General features: G+C 46.3%; 1 protein-coding gene across 1 annotated transcript in view; it reads right to left on the bottom strand.

Moving 5' to 3' along the window:
- The window catches only part of LOC142256342 (uncharacterized), a 47,453-nt gene that overhangs the window by 3,902 nt on the left and 19,996 nt on the right, over window positions 1-23,555 (bottom strand). The window contains exons 3-5 of the mRNA XM_075327974.1: window positions 18,478-18,564; window positions 16,937-17,020; window positions 11,370-11,562 (exon numbers count right to left, since the gene is read on the bottom strand). Coding sequence (XP_075184089.1) covers window positions 11,370-11,562; window positions 16,937-17,020; window positions 18,478-18,564 — 364 coding nt within the window. The remainder of the gene's footprint in view (window positions 1-11,369; window positions 11,563-16,936; window positions 17,021-18,477; window positions 18,565-23,555) is intronic.

Here is a 23,555-nt window from a genome sequence, read left to right as displayed (position 1 = left end):
TGTCTTTGTGTGTGGTTCTGTCTCTTTCCCTGTCTGTCTGTCTCTGTGTGTCTGTCTCTCTGTTTGTCTCTTTCCTTCTCTGTCTGTGTCTGTCTCTATCCATGTGTGTCTGTGTCTATCTCTCTGTCTGTCTCTGTATAAGTCTCTGTGTCTCTCTGTCTCTCTCTATCTCTGTGTCTGTCTGTCTCTTTCCCCTTCTGTCTCTTTCCCCCACTCTCTCTGTCTCGTTCCTTGTCTATCTCTTTCCCTGTCTGTCTGCCTTTAGCCAGCTTTACACGGTACAATTATGCATACGATATCGTATGCGATCGTACCCGCCCCCCATCGTATGTGCGGCACGTTCAATTTGTTGACCGTGTCGCACAAACGATTATTTCCCGTCACACGTACTTACCCTTCCATACAACCTCGATGTGGGCGGCGAACATCCACTTCCTGGAGTGGGAGGGACGTTCGGCGTCACAGCGACGTCACGCGGCAGCCGGCCAATAGAAGCGAAGGGGCGGAGATGATCGGGACGTAAACATCCCGCCCACCTTCTTCCTTCCACATTGCCGGCGGGAGCCACGGGACGCAGGTAAGATCAGTTTAATGTTCCCGGGGTGTCACACACTGCGATGTGTGCTGCCTCGGGAACATTGAACAACCCGACGTACAATTTTTAGCTTTTGGACGACGTGCATGCGATGAACGTTTTTTCGTTGAATCGCAATCGCACGTAGGTTTTGCACGCAACAGTATCACTAACGATGCCGGATGTGCGTCACGACGTGACCCCGCTGACACATTGTAAGATATATTGTAGTGTGTAAAGCCCGCTTTAGTCTCTCTCTCTGTCTGTCTCTTTCCCTGTTTGCCTCTTACTCTGTCTGTGCTTATGTCAGTCTCTCTCTCTGCCTCTATACGTCTCTCCACCGACATCTTATTACCTCACACATAAGCTTCTTAGACTAACAATTTATTTTATTCCTATAGCAACCAATCACAGCTGCTATTAATAAGCTATAGGTCTTATCTCCATTGACTTTAATGGAGGCAGGTTTTTTGGAGAGTAACTGTAAAGCGCGGGGTTACATTTTTCTGTCAAAGAAGGGAATTTTGTTTACTTACCGTAAATTCCTTTTCTTCTAGCTCCAATTGGGAGACCCAGACAATTGGGTGTATAGCTATTGCCTCCGGAGGCCACACAAAGTATTACACTTAAAAGTGTAAGGCCCCTCCCCTTCTGGCTATACACCCCCAGTGGGATCACTGGCTCACCAGTTTTAGTGCCAAAGCAAGAAGGAGGAAAGCCAATAACTGGTTTAAAGACCAATTCAATCCGAGGAAACATCGGAGAACTGAACTATACCACATGAACAACATGTGTACCCGAAAAAACAGAAAAACCCCGAGAAAACAGGGCGGGTGCTGGGTCTCCCAATTGGAGCTAGAAGAAAAGGAATTTACGGTAAGTAAACAAAATTCCCTTCTTCTTTTTCGCTCCTAATTGGGAGACCCAGACAATTGGGACGTCCAAAAGCAGTCCCTGGGTGGGTAAAAGAATACCTCGTGATAGGGCCGTCAAACAGCCCTTTCCTACAGGTGGGCAATCGCCGCCTGAAGGACTTATCTACCTAGGCTGGCGTCTGCCGAAGCGTAGGTATGCACCTGAAAATGCTTGGTAAAAGTATGCAGACTCAATCAGGTAGGTGCCTGACACACCTGCTGAGCCGTAGCCTGGTGCCGTAATGCCCAGGATGCACCCACGGCTCTGGTAGAATGGGCCTTCAGCCTTGAGAGAACCAGAAGCCCAGTAGAACTGTAGGTTTCAAGAATTGGTTCCTCGATCCCCCGAGCCAGGGTGGATTCAGAAGCTTGCGACTGTTTACGCCGACCAGCGACAAGGACAAAGAGTGCATCCGGGTGGCGCAGGAGCGCCATGCGGGAAGTAGAACCTTGAAAGTGGGATACCACCTTAGGGAGAAATTCCGGAATCGGACGCAGAACTACCCTGTCCTGGTGAAGGACCAGGAAGGGAGATTTGTATGAGAGCGTTGCTAGCTCGGAAACTCTCCTAAGAGACGAGACCGTTACTAGAAGGCCACTTCCCGAGAAAAGCGGGAAGGGAGACCTCTTTCAAAGGCTCGAAAGGCGGCATCTGGGGAGCAATTAGAACTTTGTTCAGATCCCAGGGCTCTAACGGCCGCCTGTACGGAGTGCTGAGAAGACAAACTCCCCGTAGGAACGTGCGTACCTGAGGAAGTCGTTTCTGAAAAAATACAGATAGCGCTGAGACTTGTCCCTAAAGGGAACTGAGCGACAACCCTTTTTCCAACCTAGATTGCAGGAAGGAAGGAAACATAGACGATGCAACCGGCCAGGGAGAAACACCCTGCGCCGAGCACCGAGATAAGAATATCTTCCACGTCCTGTGGTCAATCTTGGCGGACGTTGGTATGCTAGCCTGTCTCATGGTGGCAACCACGTCCTGAGGTAATCCTGACGACACTAGGTTCCAGGACTCAAAGCCACACCATCAGGTTGAGGGCCGTAGAATTCAAATGGAAGAATGGCTCTTGAGACAGCCAGTCTGATTGGTCTGGTAGTGCCCCCGGTTAGCCTACCGTGAGGCACCACAGAACCGGGAACCACAACATCCTCGGCCAATCTGTAGCGACGAGGATGGCGCGGCCGTAGTCGGTCCTGATCTAACGCAGCACTCTGGGCAACAATGCCAGAGGTGGCACATAAGGTAGCTGGAACTGCGACCAATGCTGAACTAAGGCGTCTGCCGCCAGAGCTCGATGATTGTGAAACCGTGCTATGAAGCTGGCACATTGTTGTTGTGCCGTGACGCCATTAGATCGACGTCCGGCCTCTGTCAGCGGCGCCAGATCTCCTGAAACCCGTCCGGGTGAAGAGACCATACCCTTTCGGCCACACCCCGGCGACTTAGGAAGTCAGCTTCCTAGTTTTCCACATCTGGGATGTGAACTGTGGATATGGTGGATGCCGTGTCTTCCACCCACATCAGAACCTGCCGGACTTCCTGGAAGGCTTGCCGGTTGCGCGTTTTTCCTTGGTGGTTGATGTATGCCACCGCTGTGGAGTTGTCCGACTGAAGTCGGATTTGCTTGTTTTCCAGCTGCTGTTGGAAGGTTTGTAGGGCAAGATACACTGCTCTGTGTTCAAGAACATTGATCTGAAGGGTGGACTCTTGCTGAGTCCACGTACCCTGAGCGCTGTGGTGGAGAAAAACTGCTCCCCACCCTGATAGACTCGCGTCTGTCGTAACTATCGCCCAGGATGGGGATAGGAAGGACCTTCTTTTTGACCATGAGGTGGGAAGAAGCCACCACCGTAGAGATTCCTTGGCCGCCTGAGAAAGAAAGACGACTCTGTTGAGGGAGGTCGACTCCCCGTCCCATTGGCGGAGAATGTCACATTGTAGTGGACGCAGATGAAACTGCGCGAAAAGAACTGCCTCCATTGCTACCATCTTACGTAGGAAGTGCATGAGGCGTCTTAATGTGTGCGACTGGTTCTTAAAGAAGAGATTGCGGCCCGTAGTGAATGCTGTTTGTCTAGCGGAAGCTTCACTATCGCTGAGAGAGTATGAAACTCCATGCCTAGATATGTTAGCGATAGGGTCGGGGTCGGATCTGACTTTAAAAAGTTGATGATCCACCCAAAACTCTAGAGAGTCTCCAGCGCAACGTTCGGGCAGTGTCGGCATGTTTCCTAAGAGAGTGCCTTGACAAGTAGATCGTCTAAATATGGGATCACAGAGTGACCCTGAGAGTGCAGGACTGTGACTACTGCTGCCCTGACCTTGGCGAAGACCAGTGGGACTGTCGCTAGCCGGAAGGTAGAGCTACGAACAGAAGGTGTTCGTCTCCTATAACGAAGCGTAGAAACGCTAGTGCTCTGGATCAATCGGCACGTGTGGATAAGCATCCTTGATGCCTAATGATGCTAGGAAATCTCCTTGGGACATTGAGGCGATGACATGGCGGAGGGATTCCATTCGGAACCGCCTGGTGTCCACGAGCTTGCTGAGCAGTTTTAGATCCAGAACGGGACGGAACGGCCCGTTCTTATAGGCACCGCAAATAATTTGGGGTAAAAACCGTGACCTTGTTCCTGAAGAGGAACGGGGGTCATCACTCTTTCTGCCTATAGAGTGCACCCTGTTTGCAGAAGAGCAGCGGCTCGGCCGGGAGGTGGAGAAGTTCTGAAGAATCGAGTTGGAGGACGAGAAGTGAGCTCTATCCTGTACCCGTGAGACAGAATGTCTCACACCCAACGGTCATTGACCTATGGCAGCTAAATATCGCCAAGGCGGGAGAGCCTGCTACCGACCGAGGATGCGGAGAGAGGAGGCCGCAAGTCATGAGGAAGCCGCCTTGGAAGCGGGTTTTCAGACTGTCTCTTTTTTGGGCGTGACTGAGCCCGCCAAGAATCTGAGCTCCTCTGATCCTTTTGAGTCCACATTGGACGAGGAAAAATGGGACCTGCCCGAGCCTCGAAAAGACCGAAACCCCGACTGCCTCCTGCTCTGTTGGGGTTTGTTGTGTCCGGGCTGAGGAAAGGATGAATCCTTACCCCTGGACTGTTTAATGGTTACATCCAAACGCTCACCAAACAGTCGGTCAGCAGAAAAAGGCGACTGGTTAAGCACCCTTTTTTGGAAGCAGAATCTGCCTTCCATTCACTTAACGAGCAGACCAGGCTCTGCTTAAAAACACGGAGTAGCGGAGGCTACTGCCGCACGGTTCGCAGAGTCTAGGGCAACCTGAATCGCGTAAGAAACAAATGCAGACATTTGAGAGGTTAAGGATGCCACCTGCGGCACAGATGTACGTGTAACCGTGTCAATCTGTGTAAGACAAGCTGAAATAGCTTGGAGTGCCCCAAGGGTGAGAATGCTGGAGCCAACGGTGCGCCGACAGCCTCATAGATGGATTTAGACCAGAGATCCATCTGTCTGTCAGTGGCATCTTTAAGTGCAGCTCCATCTCCCACTGCAACTATGGATCTAGCTACAAGCCTGGAGATTGGAGGATGCCGCTTGGGACACTGGGTCCAGTCCTTGACCACGTCAGGGGGCAGGGATAACGTGTATCCTAAGCCGTTTGGAGAAGCGCATATCTGGATAGGTGTGGTGTTCCTGGACTGCCTCTCTGAAGGCAGAGTGGTCCAGAAAAATACGTGAAGCTGACTCCTCCACTGGAGGAGCTGGGTGAGAAATAACCAACATTCTATTGATGGACGCTATAAGATTATTCACTATGGCGTCACCATTAGATGTATCCAGATTGAGAGCGGTCTCAGGATCAGAATCCTGAGCCGCTACTTCCGCCTCATTACACAGAGAGTCCTTCTGCTAGGACCTTGATGAAACCGAGGGCCGCTCATAGTGAGCCCGCTTAGGCTGTCTGGGACAGACGTCTGTGCAGAGCCGTGACTCTGGGATGCGTGTGACATTCCTGGAGTTGTTAGTTGTTCACACTGAGGGGGGCCATGGATCAATGATTCAACAGTGCCCATGTTGTGAGAGACATGTCCGGACTGCTAGGCTTCTAGTATCATAGCCATAGTCTCAGAAAAACTGTCAGTAAATACTGCAGACACCGTCCTCATCCTCTGGCCATTAGCAGAGACTCCGGCTGAGTTGGATACAATGGGGGTCTATGTAACCTGCCGGCCGTATAGCCGTACCTGCTGTACCGGCTGCATAGAAAAACATGTGGTTCTGCACCTTTGTTTTACACAGAGAATATGCTGATAACTCCTCCGCACAATCCAGGAGGGTATATACAACGTGCGACCAAACAGTGCAATGTATATAGTACAAGCATATCTATAAGTGCACTTCTGCACTAGTGGGGTTAGCACCACAGGTGCTGCTTAACGCCTGTTGCAGCGATTGTGTGACTATCAGAATGCCAGGGTCTTCCACACTTGTCTCTGTATCGTACAGAAACTGACACTAATGGCTGCCGGCGTCCTGTGTAGAGAAGGAAGCCGTGGGCGTGCCTGAGAAAGTGCGGGAATCCGGTTTCACAGTGCACACAGTGAGAGGGGTGGAGTATGCAAAACATACTCCAGCTCTCAGCGCTGCTGTGCTATGCAGCGTCACGCCCCTACCCTGACTGTCAAGCTTGTGGGCGGTAACGAAGGGAGACTAGGCCCAGAAGCCGGGGACTCGAGTTAATAAGCGCGGCCGGCATATCAGTGCTGGCCGGCGCGGAAGTCCCCGGCGCACCACAAATCCCAGCGGCGCCTTAAATAAAAACGGCAGCGGCGGTTAGCGCGGTAGTCACCCAATACACTAACACACCCAGCAACGCTGTGGTGTGCGATGGCACTAGTGCGGACAGCGCCGCTGTCCCTGGCGCACTAACACACCCAGCAGTGCTGCCGTGTGTCTGCGCGGTCCCCACAGGGACACAGAGTACGTCCATGTAGCAGGGCCATGTCCCTGAAGATACTCCGCTCCATGTCCAGCAGATACCAGGGGCTGTGGATGGAGCACGGCCTCAGTGCCTGGAGACCGATAGAATCCCACTTCACCCAGAGCCCTGTAAAAAGGGATGGGGAAGGAAGCAGCATGTGGGCTCCAGCCTCCGTACCCGCAATGGGTACCTCAACCTTAACAAACACCGCCGACAAGAGTGGGGTGAGAAGGGAGCATGCTGGGGGCCCTCGTATGGGCCCTCTTTTCTTCCATCCGACATAGTCAGCAGCTGCTGCTGACTAAACAGTGGAGCTATGCGTGGATGTGTTGCCTCCTTCGCACAAAGCACAAAACTGGTGAGCCAGTGATCCCACTGGGGGTGTATAGCCAGAAGGGGAGGGGCCTTACACTTTTAAGTGTAATACTTTGTGTGGCCTCCGGAGGCAATAGCTATACACCCAATTGTCTGGGTCTCCCAATTAGGAGCGAAAAAGAAACATAGTCTATGACGTTCCCTGAGTCACATGAGGCTTCTGTGCAAAATTTTGTGATTGTAAATACGACCGTGCGGATTCATTTAGCGGATATACACGCATACATACATACATACATACATACATACACACATACATGCATACATACACTCAGCTTTATATATTAGATATATTTATGTATAACATGTTTCCACGAAAATAAGACAGTGTCTTACATTTGACTCCAAGAGATGCACTAGAGCTTATTTTCAGGGCATGTCTTATCATAAATTACCTGCTTAAATGTATTATTTGCTATATACTGCTAAGCAGACACCCCTAAAACAAACGCACTTACCAAACCCCAAATAATTAGTTGGCAAGTGAATGGGCTCTCACATACAGATCTGCGTTGCTGTCAGGTCCCCATGCGTTCTACAGCGGTTGGCTCCCCCTGGTGCCTGGAAGCAGTATCACTCACGCGGAGAGATACTGGTATCCGATCTGTGTGAGAAAGCTGCAGTGCAATACAACTGGAACGGTGAGAGATCCGATAGTGACGCAAATCTCTGTGTGAGAGCCCATCCACCTCACCACTTGTCAACTGTACTTGATTGGGGTCTGGTAAGTGCATTGTTTTTTTGTTTGCTTTGGGGGGGATGTTCTCTGCTTTCTTTGATGAAGCGTCCTGCTGTATTCTTTAACTTTTAAAGCTCCTTGGACAGCTTTCTAATTGAACAGTAACTAGGACTTATTTTTGGAGTAGGGCTAATATTTTAAGCATACTCCAAAAAGCTAAAAAAAAAAAAAAAAAAAAAAAAAAAAAATAAAAAAATAAATATATACAGTGGGTGCGGAAAGTATTCACACCCCTTTAAATTTTTCACTCTGTTTCATTGCAGCCATTTGGCAAATTCAAAAAAGTTAAATTTTTCTCATTAATGTACACTCTGCACCCCATCCCCCATCTTGACAGAAAAAAACACCCAGAAATGTAGAAATTTTTGCAAAGTTATTAAACAAGAAAAGCTGAAGTATCACTTGGTCAAAAGTTTTCAAACCCTTTGCTCAGTATTGAGTAGAAGCGCCCTTTTGAGTTAATACAACCATGAGTCTAATTGGGAATGATGATCCATGATCTTGGGGTTCTTCTTTACCTCTCTCACCAAGGCTCTTCTCCCACGATTGCTCAGTTTGGCTGGACGGCCAGGTCTAGGAAGAGTTCTGGTGGTCCCAAACTTCCTCCATTTAAGGATTATGGAGGCCACTGTGCTTTTAGGAACCTTGAGTACTGCAGAAATTCTTTTGTAACCTTGGCCAGATCTGTGCCTTGCCACAATTCTGTCTCTGAGCTCCTTGGGCAGTTCCTTTGACCTCATGATTCTCATTTGGTGTGACATGCACTGTGAGCTGTGAGGTCTTATATAGACAGGTGTGCGCCTTTCCAAATCAGGTCCTATCAGTGTAATTACACACAGCTGGACTCCAATGAAGGAGCAGAACCATCTCAAGGAGGATCACAAGGAAATGGACAGCATGTGACTTACATATGAGTGTCTGAGCAAAGGGGCTGAATACTTATGACCATGTGATATTTCAGTTGTTCTTGTTTAATAAATTTGCAAAAATTTCTACATCTCTGTTTTGTTCTGTCACAATGGGGGATGGGGGCAGAGTGCACATTATTTAATGAGAAAAAAAAATGAAGTTTTTTGAATTTACCAAATGGCTGCGATGAAACAAAGCGTGAGAATTTAAAGGGGTTTGAATACTTTCCATACCCACTGTGTGTGTGTGTGTGTATATATATATATATATATATATATATATATATATATATATATACTAGCTGTACTACCCGGCTTCGCCCGGGTTAATAACTGTTGTTAACTGTCTCAATCTCTTTCCCTGTCTGTCTATCTATCTCTTTCCCTGTCTATTTATCTCTGTCACTTTCCCTGTCTGTCTTTTTCCCTCTCTTTCCCTGTCTGTCTCTTTCCCTCTGTTTCCCTGTGTCTGTCTCTTTACCTGTCTGTGTCTGTCTCTTAACCTGTCTCTCTCTTTCCCTCTATTTCCCTGTCTGTCTCTTTCCCTGTCAGTCTGTCTCTTTGTCTGTGTCTGTTTCTTTGTGTCTGTCTCTTACCCTGTCTATGTCCGTTTCTTACCCTGTCTGTGTCTGCCTCTTTCCCTGTCTGTGTCTGTCTCATTCCCTGGCTGCATTGTGACACGCCAACATTCCATATAAGGGCGTGGCTGCACATTCTTCTGAAGTTCTGGCTGCACTGTGGCTCCCAGCTCAATTCACTTTAATGGAGGCAGGTTTTTTGATGAATAACTGTAAAGCGCGTGGTTAAAATTTCCCCTCAAAACATAGCCTATGATGCTCTCGGGGTCCAGAAGGGTGAGTGTGCAAAATTTTGTGGCTGTAGCTGCGACGTTGCAGATGCCAATGCCGGACACATACACACACACACACACACATTCAGCTTTATATATTAGATATATATATATATATATATGTAATGTATGTGTGTGTGTGTGTGTGTGTGTGTGTGTATACATATATATATATATATATATATATATTAAAAAATTTTTTTTTATTTTTTTCGTGTGTATAGAACGAAACAAAAAAGAAATATATGCGCACAAAAAAGTAATAGCTAAGGAAAACAGCGCTAAAACAAAAGTTGGCGGTCACGACAAGGGCTTGAAGATATGATCAAGGACAAGCGGGCGTGTTATTATTTGTCATTTGATCGCTGGCCAGGATTTCTCGGGGCAATGATCGAGTCTTATAAAAATCAGCCGATCTTCGCTCCCTTCAGTTCGCTGATTTTTACCAATTGCCCTATATTTTTTTCTTCTTTATAAGTATTAAAAAGTTAGACCAAGTGCCTAAAGGGGTCTTTGGTCTTAGACAACCCTTTGTTACTTTTCTGGTCTCGGACCCACGATACGCAGTCATGTTGTCCCAGCCGGACAGTCCCTATTATTGGATCATTTGGTAATATTTTGCATCATGTCACAAGCAATTTGATTAAACGTGGCAGACGTCACCCCGGGAGTCTAATATTAGATCCCTCTGCCCATTACCTATTGTGTAGAAGCCGCGGTTTCACTATTGCACAAAGACATGTTGCAGGGTGAGTCACATTGTTTACACCCATCTGTTAAGGGGAATTCACCTGGAGGCCGTCACAGTCACAAGACTTTTCAGAAGAAAAAATTCCCAGTATTATCGGCGTTGTATCACTTTGCATCACATGAAACCAGAGCAAGTCATCGTATTTCTTGTGAAAAAGGTTCTAGAATAGAATACGTTTGCTGTTTCCCCCCCAGAGGTTATGAACTCCTCCCCGTGTAATCCTACAATTCTTGAAAAGCAGCATCATAAATCTCCCACTTTTAGGGACTAGAAAACTAGGTCAACCCAGTAAGTAATCAGATCAGACACTAATATGCTTTGTCATGCGTAAAAAAAGATCCAAAATTAACTAGGCTGGCCTTCACACATGAGACCCTGTGCTGTCCTTTATCTCGGAGGTAGGTTTGGTGGTAGCCAGGTTCGAACCCCCAATGTGACCCTAACTCCTGTCCGAACCCTGATCTAACTCCCCTTCTCCCCCATTCTCGGGGCGGGCTCGAAAACACCAAGACAAGACCAAACAAAACAACATGGACAAAGGAGAATTGAAACTCGTACACACAGCACTCAAAACACACAGGAGAGACATATATATATATATATATATATATATATATATATATATAGGGCAACGCAAAATGTAATGTGAGGAAGTAACGCACAACAGGTGAATGCTCACACCACTCATAAGTGCAGCAAAGAGCACCATGCACAGGAAAAGCACCAAGACCGGGATCGCAGGAGTAAAAACTGAAGCTATCATCAGCATCTCCTGGAAGGACGTCGTGCTTTAAATAGGGAAGTGACAGCTGCACTTGGCAATTAGCAACCTGAGCACTTAGGCCCTGCTCACCAGTCTGCAGGAATTAACTCCTGCAGAGCTGAAGACCAGTGAACCTGAATCAGCCAACGCCCAGCTCAGGCTGCTTGTCAGACTCTGTAGTGTAAACAGAGTCTGATGACACCGTGGTAGCAGGTGTGCGCAGAGCCAAACATCACATGACAACTCAACCATTAAATCTTCCAAGGCTTCACTGCCAAAACTCTGGTGGGCCTTACCAGTTTTCGTTTGCTCTGTGCATCAATCTTTTGCTATGCATCCACTGGACCACTGCAGCCAGTCACTGAAGTCTTGATTCGTCCATGTAAGCACCATCCCTGTTGCTAGAGACTGGCTGCAGTGGTCATGTGGATGTAAAAGTGGATCATAGTTGCAGCAAAGTAAGAAAAATACCGGAGAGGACGACCCGAGCAATGGCACTGATAATATTGATTATTTTTTTATTCTCTCACACTTCTCTCTTACCTCAACGCTCGGCTCAGCTTCTCGTAATTCATGCATTTGTTTTTCTTCTGCTGCCCCCAAAGCTGTGCAATCATGTCAGACTTAACCACGCGAAACGTCCCTTCTTTCCGGTCCTCCCAGCGGACGGCATCTTGGTTTTTATGAGGACTTAGTAGCAGATCACGTACAAACTCCCATAGGTGCACACTTTGGTCTGGAAAGAGAAGGAGGTAAAGTCCTAAATCTAAATTATGTGACTGGTACTGTAACAAGGACACAGGAAAGTGAAGGGGGGGAGGTTATGAATAACAAAAATAAACAGCAAGAATCTGTTAAAAAGGGATCTCCTCCATTTGTCATGCTAGGTACGGGGAAGTACCAAGCTAACGCCGAAAGGTAAGGGAAACCCTGTGTCTAGGGTAGAGGGACATGGGGACCCTTGACCAAACCTACTGCTGGTCCCTGGGGTCCCTCACCACCATAGATAGGTTCCATACCCATGCACCGAGCCGGATAGCTGACCCTAGGTATCCCTAGTGCTGGACCCTAAATAGGGAATGGATGGGATGAGCTCTTTGTCAACCCCACTAAACACTAAAGGAAGACACAAGGAGGACACAGAGTTAAAAAGCATGAACTACTTATCTACAGATGACACAGGCAAGAATTCAGCGAACTTCAGCAATGATATGCCAGATGAGTGCAAGCCACCTGCTTGCAACCAGAGCTAGAATGAACTGAATATCACCAGCAAACAGTTCATGTAAGATGGGAGTATTTAAGCACCAAGAGAATACTGAAATACTGATGTTCAGCAGCTGGATGGAAGGTGAGCTCCTGCTGAGTCTGGAAGGAGAAGATCAGAAAATCTAACAGGAAGGCTACCTATACCAATGAAGACTGACAGCAGGAACAATGGAAAGTCAGGGAGCATTCTGCACAACCAAACGCTGTGAGCTTCTATGGCCAGAAACCACATGACTGTCTGTCACCCATGAGACCATTATTGCGAGGAAAAAAAAAAAGACAGGTACATAGCTGAGAAGATACAGGAAATGGCACAGGAGAGGCAAACTGCTCTGTGCAGCACTGTGCATGGCACAGGCACTGTGTAAACAACCATGTTTCCCCCCAAAATAAGCCCTACCCAAAAAGAAGCCCTAGTTGTGGTTCAATAATGAAGTGTCCATGCAGCTAAAAAAGTTAAAGAATTCTGCAGGACACTTCATTATAGAAAGCAGAAACCACCGAAAGAGAGAAGACAGAAGACCCCCAATCATACTCACCAGCCTGTGGTGGATCGCATTGAGGACCTGTGGTGGAACGCATTGAGGACCTGTGGTGGATCGCATTGAGGACCTGTGGTGGAACGCATTGAGGACCTGTGGTGGAATGCATTGAGGACCTGTGGTGGAATGCATTGAGGACCTGTGGTGGAACGCATTGAGGACCTGTGGTGGATCGCATTGAGGACCTGTGGTGGAACGCACTGAGGACCTGTGGTGGATCGCATTGAGGACCTGTGGTGGAACGCATTGAGGACCTGTGGTGGAATGCATTGAGGACCTGTGGTGGAACGCATTGAGGACCTGTGGTGGAACACATTGAGGACCTGTGGTGGAATGCATTGAGGACCTGTGCTGGAATGCATTGAGGACTTGTGGTGGAATGCATTGAGGACCTGTGGTGGAACACATTGAGGACCTATGGTGGAACACATTGAGGACCTGTGCTGGAACGCATTGAGGACCTGTGGTGGAATGCATTGAGGACCTGTGCTGGAACGCATTGAGGACCTGTGGTGGAATGCATTGAGGACCTGTGCTGGAATGCATTGAGGACTTGTGGTGGAATGCATTGAGGACCTGTGGTGGAACACATTGAGGACCTGTGCTGGAACGCATTGAGGACCTGTGGTGGAATGCATTGAGGACCTGTGCTGGAACGCATTGAGGACCTGTGCTGGAACGCACACACACACACACACATCGCAGGTCCTTGATGCGTTCCACCACAGGACTTCGTGTTCCACAGCGTCCCAGGTCCTCCTGCCGGCTGAAAGCAGTACTGTGTCACCGGATGTTTGTATGTGTGTGTTGTTACTGCGATCTGATGTGTGTGTGAGTGCCGGCCGGAAACAGGGGAGGACCGATGTGTAACACACAAGGACCTGCTTGGAGTGCCTGCTGTGGAGCACAGGAGGACCTGGGAGGGACGCAGATGTTTTGGGTCTTCTAAGTATGAGTCTCCTGGGGGATCAACTTACCCGAAACCCATGCTTCCTTGAAAATAACCCAAAAATAAGCCTTAACTCATTTTTGGGGGCAAAAATTAATATAAGACAGTGTCTTATTTTCGGGGAAACAGTAAAAGGAAAGAGAATAATAACGGATTCCCAATAGAATGACATCACTATCAGGGCAGGTCAGAATGTAAGCACAAGTATGCGATTTGAAAACTACCTGTTACATTCCAACTAGACGTGCACAGCCTTGCTCAATTCACTTGTATTGAGGCCACACACGTCTAGTTGGCATGTGACCGCAACTATGCAAATCGCATGCTAACAGGACCGGACAATCCTCACAGTGTGCAGTGCGCAAGCTGTAAGGATTCAAAAGTCACGTAAAGGGGTTTGTCCATGCTTAAGGTTAAAGACTGCAGTCACTCGCTAGGAGTATTTCTGTTTTATTATTTTTTATGGATTTATTATGTCTAATCTGCGGTTGTTTATCCCTTTGTACAGTTCATTAAACATCTATTGCTACTCCCATCTTTTAGAAGTTTCTTGTGGACATCTTTGTGTAGCCATTTGACAATAATTTGAGTTACAAAGATAAATTAAAGAATTCTATGGATTCTTTCCCCTTTTTTTGCACAAGTATTTTCCTTGACCAATTTACTGTATGACAATTTTTAATATATTTTTATTTACTATTCTAATTGATTAATTTATTATTTATAAATAAGATACCCTTGAAAAAGCCTGAAGAGGCGAAACCGGTCGAGTTATGTGTAATCAATGTTTTATCGGATGACCTGGTTTTAACTGTGTGTTTTGTAAGTATAAGTGCAGAGAAGTAAAGTTTATCCACACACAGTATTTAATTTTGTCTTCCCTATGTCCAAGACGGTCTCCTTATAATCTATGGTTGTTTACAATAAGTCTGCGGTAACACCTTCGAGAAGGATTATTGCATCTGTGAGAAGTGACTTGTTTTGAACCTAAGGAGCCTCCGTAGAAGAGAATCGGAGACAAGTATATATCTATTTGATGGTGCAGTGTTGTACTAGGAGGGGAGGGAAGATTATTCGCTGTCTAAGGCAGCGTGGAAGGACGACGATTCTTGGCCAAAAAGTTAAAAGCATTGATAAAGAGTAGGAGGAACAACTAGAGAGTGTGTTACTGAGAGAGTATTACGGGTGTGTCAAGGGTGACAGACAGACATGTGGTTTCTGGCCATAGAAGGTCACAGCATTTGGCTGCACAGAATGCTCCCTGACTTTCCATTGTTGCTGCTGTCAGTATTCATTGGTATAGGTAGCTTGCCTACTGGATTCATCTCTCCCCCTTTTGGACCCAGCAGGAGCTCGCTTTCCACCCAGCTGCTGATCATCAGCATTATTTTAGTGCTTAAATACCTTAGCCTTCCTTGGACTGGTGCTGGTGATATTTTCAGTTCATTTAAGCCTTGGTTGCAAGCAGGTGGCTTGTACTCCTCTGTGATATCATGCTGCAAACCTTGTTGAACTACCTATGTCATCTGTAGATAATTACTTCTTGCCTTTTCCCCCTTGTGTCGTCTATACCGTTTAATACGGTTGACGAAGAGCTCATCCCACCCAATTCATTATTTAGAGCCCGGAATTAGGGACACCTAGGGTCAGGTATCCAGCTCGGCGCATAGGTGTGGAACCTATCTAGGGTGGTGAGGGATCCCAGGGCCCAGCAGTAGGGATACCTAGGGTCAGGTATCTGGCTCAGCGCATAGGTGTGTAACCTATCTAGGGCGGTGAGGGACCCCAGGGCTCAGCATTAGGAATAACTAGGGTCAGGTATCCAGCTTGACGCATAGGTGCGGAACCTATCTAGGCTGTTGAGGGACCCCTAGGAGTAGCAGTAGGTTTGTCAGGTTTCTCTTCCCTTTTGCCGTACGCTTGGTACTACCCAGTACCTAGCGTGACAACTCCTTGTTTTCAGGTTATATACTGATTTTTTGGGGAGTAGGGAGGTTTTTGCTTTGTTTTCTAGGTTTCATGTTCTTCAAATTATAACATGGTTTTTATATGATGTATTTAGAGGATCCTTCTAACCTTGTACCCTGAGGAAGCCATACCAGCGAAACGCACATTGAAGTTGGTGGCAGGAACATAATGGTAAAGATCGTTCCTAACAGTTCTCCTTAAACATAATACATAGGGGATTTATATTATATTATTATATATGATAAATATATTGATAAAGAGTAGGGGGAACAACTAGGGAGTGAAAACAAAGACGTTACTGTGAGAGATTGTGAGAGAACCTAGAAATTACAGTTTTGTTCAGTTTTTCAGGTTATATACTACTTTTTTGGGGGAGTAGGGAGGTCTTGATTTGCTTTGAGGTATAAGTTTTATGTTCTTCAACTTATAACTGAGTTTTTATAAGGCGTATTTAAGGGATCGTTCTAACTTTGTCACCTGAGGAAGCCATACTGGCGAAACGCACATTGAGGTTGGTGGCAGGAACATAATGGCAAAGATTATTCTCAATAGTGCTCGTTAAACATGATCTATAGGGGATTTTTTATTATTATATATGATAAACATACTGCTCACAAAAATGAAGGGAACAATTAAATACAAAATCCTTGTTTAAGTTTTCTCTTTATTTTTTTGAGCAGTGTTTTTTAATAAAGAGTAGGGGGAACAACTAGGGAGTGAAAACAAAGACTGTTACTGTGAGAGATAGACTTTTACACTTACTACTGATTTTTATACGTGCCAACATTAGCTCCGAGCCTAGAAATGATAGTTTTGTTCAGTTTTTCAGATTATATATTACTTTGGGGAGTGGAAGATCTTGTTTTGCTTTGCGTTATAGGTTTTATGTTCTTCAAATTATAACTGAGTTTTACATGGAGTATATAAGGGATCATTCTAAGTTGCTCCCCTGAGGAAGCCATACCGGCGAAACGCACATTGAGATTGGTGGCAGGAACATAATGGCAAAGATCATTCTCAACAGTGCTCCTTAAACATGATCTATAGAGGGTTTATATTAAAATGTATGGATTTTCAAATTGGTGAGTTACATTTGTAGCTTATGTGATTGACGAATGTATTTATCGGACAGTACTTTTTGCACTTGCAGTTTGTGTGACTGATATTTATGCCTTTTGGATGTGCACTTCCCTCTTAAAATTCCCTTTGTCAATTTATTCTGGAAGTCTAATTATTTTTAATATTATGTGAATACAAATGATACATTTTTAAACAGCATTGGGACCTGCGGATCTTCTGTTTGAGTATTGTACTAATGTATAACCCATGGGCTCCCAAAAAACACAGTATGACAGTATTCCAGGGAAAGGCTTGACTCTTACTCGTTCTGTTTCCTTTGGCTCCTCTTCGCTTGTGATCTTTCGGAGTAACTGGTGATGGTTTGGTGTCCTTGATACTCGTCTCCTCTACAACAATGAAAATTAAAAAAGGGTAAATTTTAGAAATAAATCTACGAACAGGATACAGGTTATATAAGATCCAACAAAGTGGGGGTGCCAAAGGCCAAAGGGGGTGCTGAGCGCTGCTCCATCCATTCACAATGGGGGTGCCGAGCACTGCTCCATCCATTCCCAATGGGGGTGCCGAGCACTGCACCATCTATTTTCAATGGGGGTGCAAAGCTCTACTCCATCCATTCCCAATGGGGGTGCCGAACGCTGCTCCATCCATTCTCAATGGGGGTGCCGAGCGCTGCTCCATCCATTCCCAATGGGGGTGCCGAGCGCTGCTCCATCCGTTCCCAATGGGGGTGCTGACCACTGCTCCATCCGTTCCCAATGGGGGTGCCGAGCGCTGCTCCATCCGTTCCCAATGGGGGTGCCGAGCGCTGTGCCATCCATTCTCAATGGGGATGCCGAGCGCTGCTCCATCCCTTCCCAATGGGGGTGCCGAGCGCTGCTCCATCCATTCCCAATGGGGGTGCCGAGCGCTGCTCCATCCGTTCCCAATGGGGGTGCCGAGCGCTGCTCCATCCGTTCCCAATGGGGGTGCCGAGCGCTGCTCCATCCGTTCCCAATGGGGGTGCTGAGCACTGCTCCATCCGTTCCCAATGGGGGTGCCGAGCGCTGCTCCATCCGTTCCCAATGGGGGTGCCAAGCGCTGCTCCATCCATTCCCAATGGGGGTGCTGAGTACTGCTCCATCCATTCCCAGTGTGGGTGCCGAGCCCTGTTTCATACATTCCCAATGAGGGTGCTGAGCGCTGCTCCATCCATTCCCAATTGGGGCTGCCAAGGGCTGCTCCATCCATTCCTACTGGGGGTGTCAAATGCTGCTCCATCCATTCTCAATGGGTGTGCCATATTCTGCACTCAGCTCAGAGCATAAATGAAGTGGAGTTCAAGTGTCCGACCTGCGCTGCCATTTGGTAACAGCCTGGTCATGTAAATTTTACATAATTAGGAAAATCTGAACAAAAAAAAAAATAACCTTATAAACGTTAAAGGAGCTGCAGGGGTCACACTGGACAAAGGAGTCCAGTGAACCCTGCAGCTCCTTTAAAGTTTATGAGGTTTTTTTTGCTCAGATTTTCTTACTTATGTAAAATTTACAAAAATTTAAATTTATTGTAAATTTTAATATTCCAAATAAACGCACTAGGAAAATTCCGCAACACATGAAATTTTCTCTGCACGGAGCGGATAAGATTCGGTAAAGTCTCCTCCGCTCTCTGGCTGCTATAATGCGATTCTCAGAACACCTAGATGGTAAGTTCAGGTCGTCTCTGCCTTCCGTGACCTTACCCCGAATAACAGGTGGTGTGAGATTACTTCATGTGAACACAGGAGCCACATTGTGTTCTGATGCGATCAGCCGTTTCCAAACATACGTTCATATTATTGGAAATGCCGCGTTCCACTTACCGCACGTCGGAGTCTGAGGGTTTATCTTCTCCTGTAAAACCTGTTGGTCCAAATTCTTTCTGTGTGTTGTCACCGTGGCCAGCAGGTCTGCGGGGCGGTGACACATTAACCAGAAACAATGGGAGACAAGAAGACGTAGACTGTTAGGATAGGAGGCGGCTGCGGTCGATACCAATAATTGCCAAAACCTTAACCTCTTCTCACCTGGGCCAATTTTATACATTTCTATGTCTCATTTTGGGCAAAAATCTTATATACACAGTTATCTTTTTTATTTCTGCTGAATAATAAGGACTTTACAAAGGGAAAGTCAGGTGAACGGTTACCTCTCAACAGATTTTGGCCTTCTAAACTAAAGCTAGCCCCTTAAGCAGCGCCTGTACTGCATTCTATAAAGGTGCATGTTACAGCCTGACTCCTCCGTAGACCCCACACATACCTTTATAAAATCTCCCGCCCTGTATGTAAATTGTTTGGTCTGATGGGCGCCCTAATCTGCGCCTCCTGTCCCTTTTTTTGCCCTCCTCCTGTGCTGATTGATGTGGTTGACGCCTCAGACACCATCCACCTAGACAGGCAAAATCTCCATATTCCCGGCTCGCGCAGGCGCACTTCACTCTGTCCTGTTGCGGGCAGAACCAAAAACATAGGTGGGCTTGCGAGTCCTCTGCGCAGGCGCAAGATTTTGCCCGGTGCTGTGGATGAAGCGGGTGACGTCATTCACATCGCCAGGCAAAATCTCGCGCCTGTGCAGAGAACTGGTCGGTTCGCGCAGGCGCACCTATGTTTTCGGCTCTGCCCGCAACAGGGCAGAGTGAAGTACCCCTGCGCAAAGCAGGAATATGGAGATTTTGCCCACTGACATGGATGACGCCTCGGATGCCTTCCACGTAGGCGGGCAAAATATCCATATTCCCGGTTCACTCAGGCGCACTTCGCTCTGCCCTGTTGCGGGCAGAGCCAAAAACATAGGCGCACGGGCGAGTTCTCTGCGCAGGCACAATATTTTGCCCGATGATGTGGGTGACGTCATTCACATCGCCAGGCAAAATCACGCGCCTGCGCAGAGAACTCGCCGATTTGCGCAGGCGCACCTATGTTTTCGGCTCTGCCCGCAACAGGGCAGAGTGAAGTGCATTTGCGTGAACCAGGAATATGGATAGTTTGCACGTCTACGTGGATGGCATCCGAGGCATCATCCATGTGAGTGGGCAAAATCTCCATATTCCCGGCTCACGCAGGCGCACTTCACTTTGCCATGTTGCAGGCAGAGCCGAAAACATAGATGTCCCTGCAAGTCCTCTACGCAGGCGCAAGATTTTGCCCGGTGATCTGGATGAAGCAGATGACGTCATTCACATCACCAGGAAAAATCTTGCCCATGTGCAGAGAACTCGCCGGTTCGCTCGGGCACACCTATGTTTTCGGCTCTGCCCGCAACAGGGCAGCGTGAAGTGCGCCTGCGCAAGCCGAGAATATGGAGAGTTTGCCCATCTACGTGGATGGTGTCCGAGGTGTCATCCACATCAATCAGCACAGGAGGAGGGCAAAACGAGGGACATGAGGTGCAGATTAGGACGCCCATAGGAACAGACCGGACAATTTACATACCAGGTGGGGGATTTTATAAAGGTATTTGTGGGGTCTACAGGGGGTAACGTGCACCTTTATAGAATGCAGCACGGGCGCTGTTTAAGCCGCTAGTTTTAGTTTAAAAGGCCAAAATCTTGCGACAGGTTCCCTTTAACAAGGGATATAAGTTTACGGTGAGTTTTTAGAGTAGAAACCCTCCAAAAACCCACAAATTTTGATTGATTTTTTTGCTGCGTTTTTGGAGCAGAAACTCTCCACCCTGGAAATTGGAGCACATTTTTGGATCCTCAAGATGGGATCACACTTGTGATCAGGATTTTTAAAACGGATATGCTCCAAAATCCTTTATTTATATAAAAAAATGAATAAAAACAAAGAAAAAACAACTTGAACACAAAATTCAGTGTGAACTTGGCCCTGCTTCTTCGGAGGTTGTATGAACTTGACACGGTCAAGTCTAAAAGCTGCTAGACAACATGGAGGAATGTTTCAGAAGAACATTTCCAGGAAAAAAAAAACATCCAAAAACAACAAAAATGAACATTTCCAGAAACAGACATTGTCAGATTTTTTTTCTGTCTCTGAAGAAGCAAAAAAACAAACTCCGTGTGAACCTTGCCTCGGGGTGGCCATGACTTAGGTGACGAAAGCTTTGTTCCTCCAAAACCTTCTAAACACGTGCACGCTCGGCTCCTGAGGGTAGGCCATCAATCAGAAAGACAAAATGGCCTTTTTAACCCTACATGACCAAGGACGTATATATACAGTACATCCTTGGCCGTGTCTGCCTCTTTAATGCATGCTCGTGCGGTGATCTTGCATTATTCGCCGCACATGTCTAATGATCTGATCAGCAGATATGTGCAGCTAGCAGGCGCATTACGATCAAGGACGTATATATATATATGTCCTTGGCTGTGTCTGTCCCCTTAATGCAGGCTCGCGCGGGCCTGCATTATCCCCCGCACATGTGCAGCTCACAGGCGCAGGTGGAGCGGAGATCCACCAACGCCTGTTAACCCTTTAGATTGTGTTGTCAAAGTTTGATATCACGATCTGATAGCACTGTTCACTTGTCAGCTGAAGACGCATAAAAAAGGCCTCACTGAGCTGAAGACCCCAAAAAATGAGAATGCTACAGGTCTCGGAAAATGGCGATAAAAGTGTAATTCTTTGTTTTACAAACTTTTTTTCACCCTTAGATAAAAGTACACCTATACATGTTTGGTGTCGACAAACTCGTACCGACCTGGGGAATCGTAATACCTGGTCAATTTTACCATATAGTTAATACAGTAAATAAAAAACCCAAAAATCAATTGTGGAATTGCCCTTTTTTTGCAATTTCACTGCAATTGGAATTTTTTTTCCTGTTTTCCAGGCAGAATGATTGGTGTCATTCAAAAGTACAACTCATACTGCAAAACACAAGCCCTTATATGGCTATATTGAAAAGAAAAAAAAAGTTATGGCTCTCGAACTTGAGGAAAAAACAAAAACGGAAAATCGCCTGGGGGTAAAGGGGTTAATGCTTTAGAAGGAATTTGTCAGCAGGTTTTTTCCACCTAATCGAAGAGCAGCACAATATAGAGACCCTGATTTCAGCAATGTGTCACTTACCGGGCTGCTTAGTGTAGTTTTTATGAAATCAATGTTTTATTAGCAGGAGATTATCATTACAGGACTAGTAAACCTGTTGCTAGGTAGTCCAACCCCACCCCCACCACTGATTGGCCACTTTCTCCTTATAAACAAAAAGCTGCCAATCAGTGGTGTGGGTGGGATTATACACAGCTTTGCTAGATCTGCAGCAGAGAAAACTGTGATTGCAATATGATCATTTTTCTCTAATTTTCTGCTTTGGACAATTCATTTTTTTCTTGAGTGGATACGTTAATAATAAACAATCTCTTCTGACCTCCAGGGATCATCTGTGATCTTGGAGAAAACCTTGCAGAAAGTGTTTGAGATCTCTGCAGCGCCACCAAAGGGGAAATGAAGCATTACACAATTCCTACTGAATTCGATGGACTGCGCCTATGAAATGCATTGGGGTTAGTGTAGGACATTTGATAAAAAAATTTTGACTACTTTTTAAAAAGTCAGGAAAACAAAAACAAGACCACACTGACAAAGAAAAGAAAAACACACGTAAATAAAAGCGCAAAATAAAAACAAAAAAATGATGAAAAAAGGGCACAAATGTAATAATGAATGGGGGTCTTGGCTTTGAGCTCCTCATTTTAAGGCTCCAATCGTGCTTTATTTTGTTTTGGGGGCGTTTTATTGCCCTTTGTGTCGGGTGTTCTTGCTCTACAAGTTCCCTCTATAAAATCTCTCACACCTGTATAGGGAGAACAACCTCAAGTAAATAACTTATAAAAAAAAAAATTATGAGGGCACTGAACTGAGGATGGGCAAACAAATCGTAAAGTCTGATCAAACATGTACAGCGGAGATAAACTGTTAAGAGTAATAACGTAATGCAAAAAGAAATGGCTGCACGGAAAAGACTTCCAGGACGTGGGGTCCGTATAATGACATAATGCAAAAAGAAACGGCTACAGAGAAGACTTCCAGGACGTGGGGTCCGTATAATGACATAATGCAAAAAGAAACGGCTGCAGAGAAGACTTCCAGGACGTGGGGTCCGTATAATGACATAATGCAAAAAGAGAAACGGCTGCACAGAAAAGACTTCCAGGACGTGGGGTCCGTGTAATGACATAATGCAAAAAGAAACGGCTGCAGGGAGAAGACTTCTAAGATGTGGGGATTATATAATGACATAATGCAAAAAGAAATGGCTGCACAGAGAAGACTTCCAGGATGTGGGGATTATATAATGACATAATGCAAAAAGAAACAGCTGCACAGAGAAGACTTCCAGGACGTGGGGTCCGTATAATGACATAATGCAAAAAGAAACGGCTGCACAGAAAAGACTTCCAGAACGTGGGGTCCGTGTAATGACATAATGCAAAAAGAAACGGCTGCAGAGAGAAGACTTCCAGGATGTGGGGATTATATAATGACATAATGCAAAAAGAAATGGCTGCAGAGAAGACTTCCAGGATGTGGGGATTATATAATGACATAATGCAAAAAGAAACAGCTGCACAGAGAAGACTTCCAGGATGTGGGGTCTGTATAATGACATCATGCAAAAAGAAACGGCTACAGAGAAGACTTCCAGAACGTGGGTCCGTATAATGACATAATCCAAAAAGAAACGGTTGCAGGGAGACGACTTCCAGGACGTGGGGTCCATATAATGACATAATGCAAAAAGAAATGGCTGCACGGAGAAGACTTCCAGGATGTGGGGTCTGTATAATGACATAATGCAAAAAGAAACGGCTGCACAGAGATGACTTCCAGAACGTGGGGTCCGTATAATGACATAATGCAAAAAGAAACGGCTACAGAGAAGACTTCCAGGACAAGGAGTCCGTATAATGACATGATCCAAAAAGAAACTGTTA

This window comes from Anomaloglossus baeobatrachus, chromosome 11, assembly GCF_048569485.1.
Source record: "Anomaloglossus baeobatrachus isolate aAnoBae1 chromosome 11, aAnoBae1.hap1, whole genome shotgun sequence".
Lineage (NCBI taxonomy): Eukaryota > Metazoa > Chordata > Amphibia > Anura > Aromobatidae > Anomaloglossus > Anomaloglossus baeobatrachus.
This window is presented reverse-complemented; position numbering and strand designations above follow the sequence as displayed.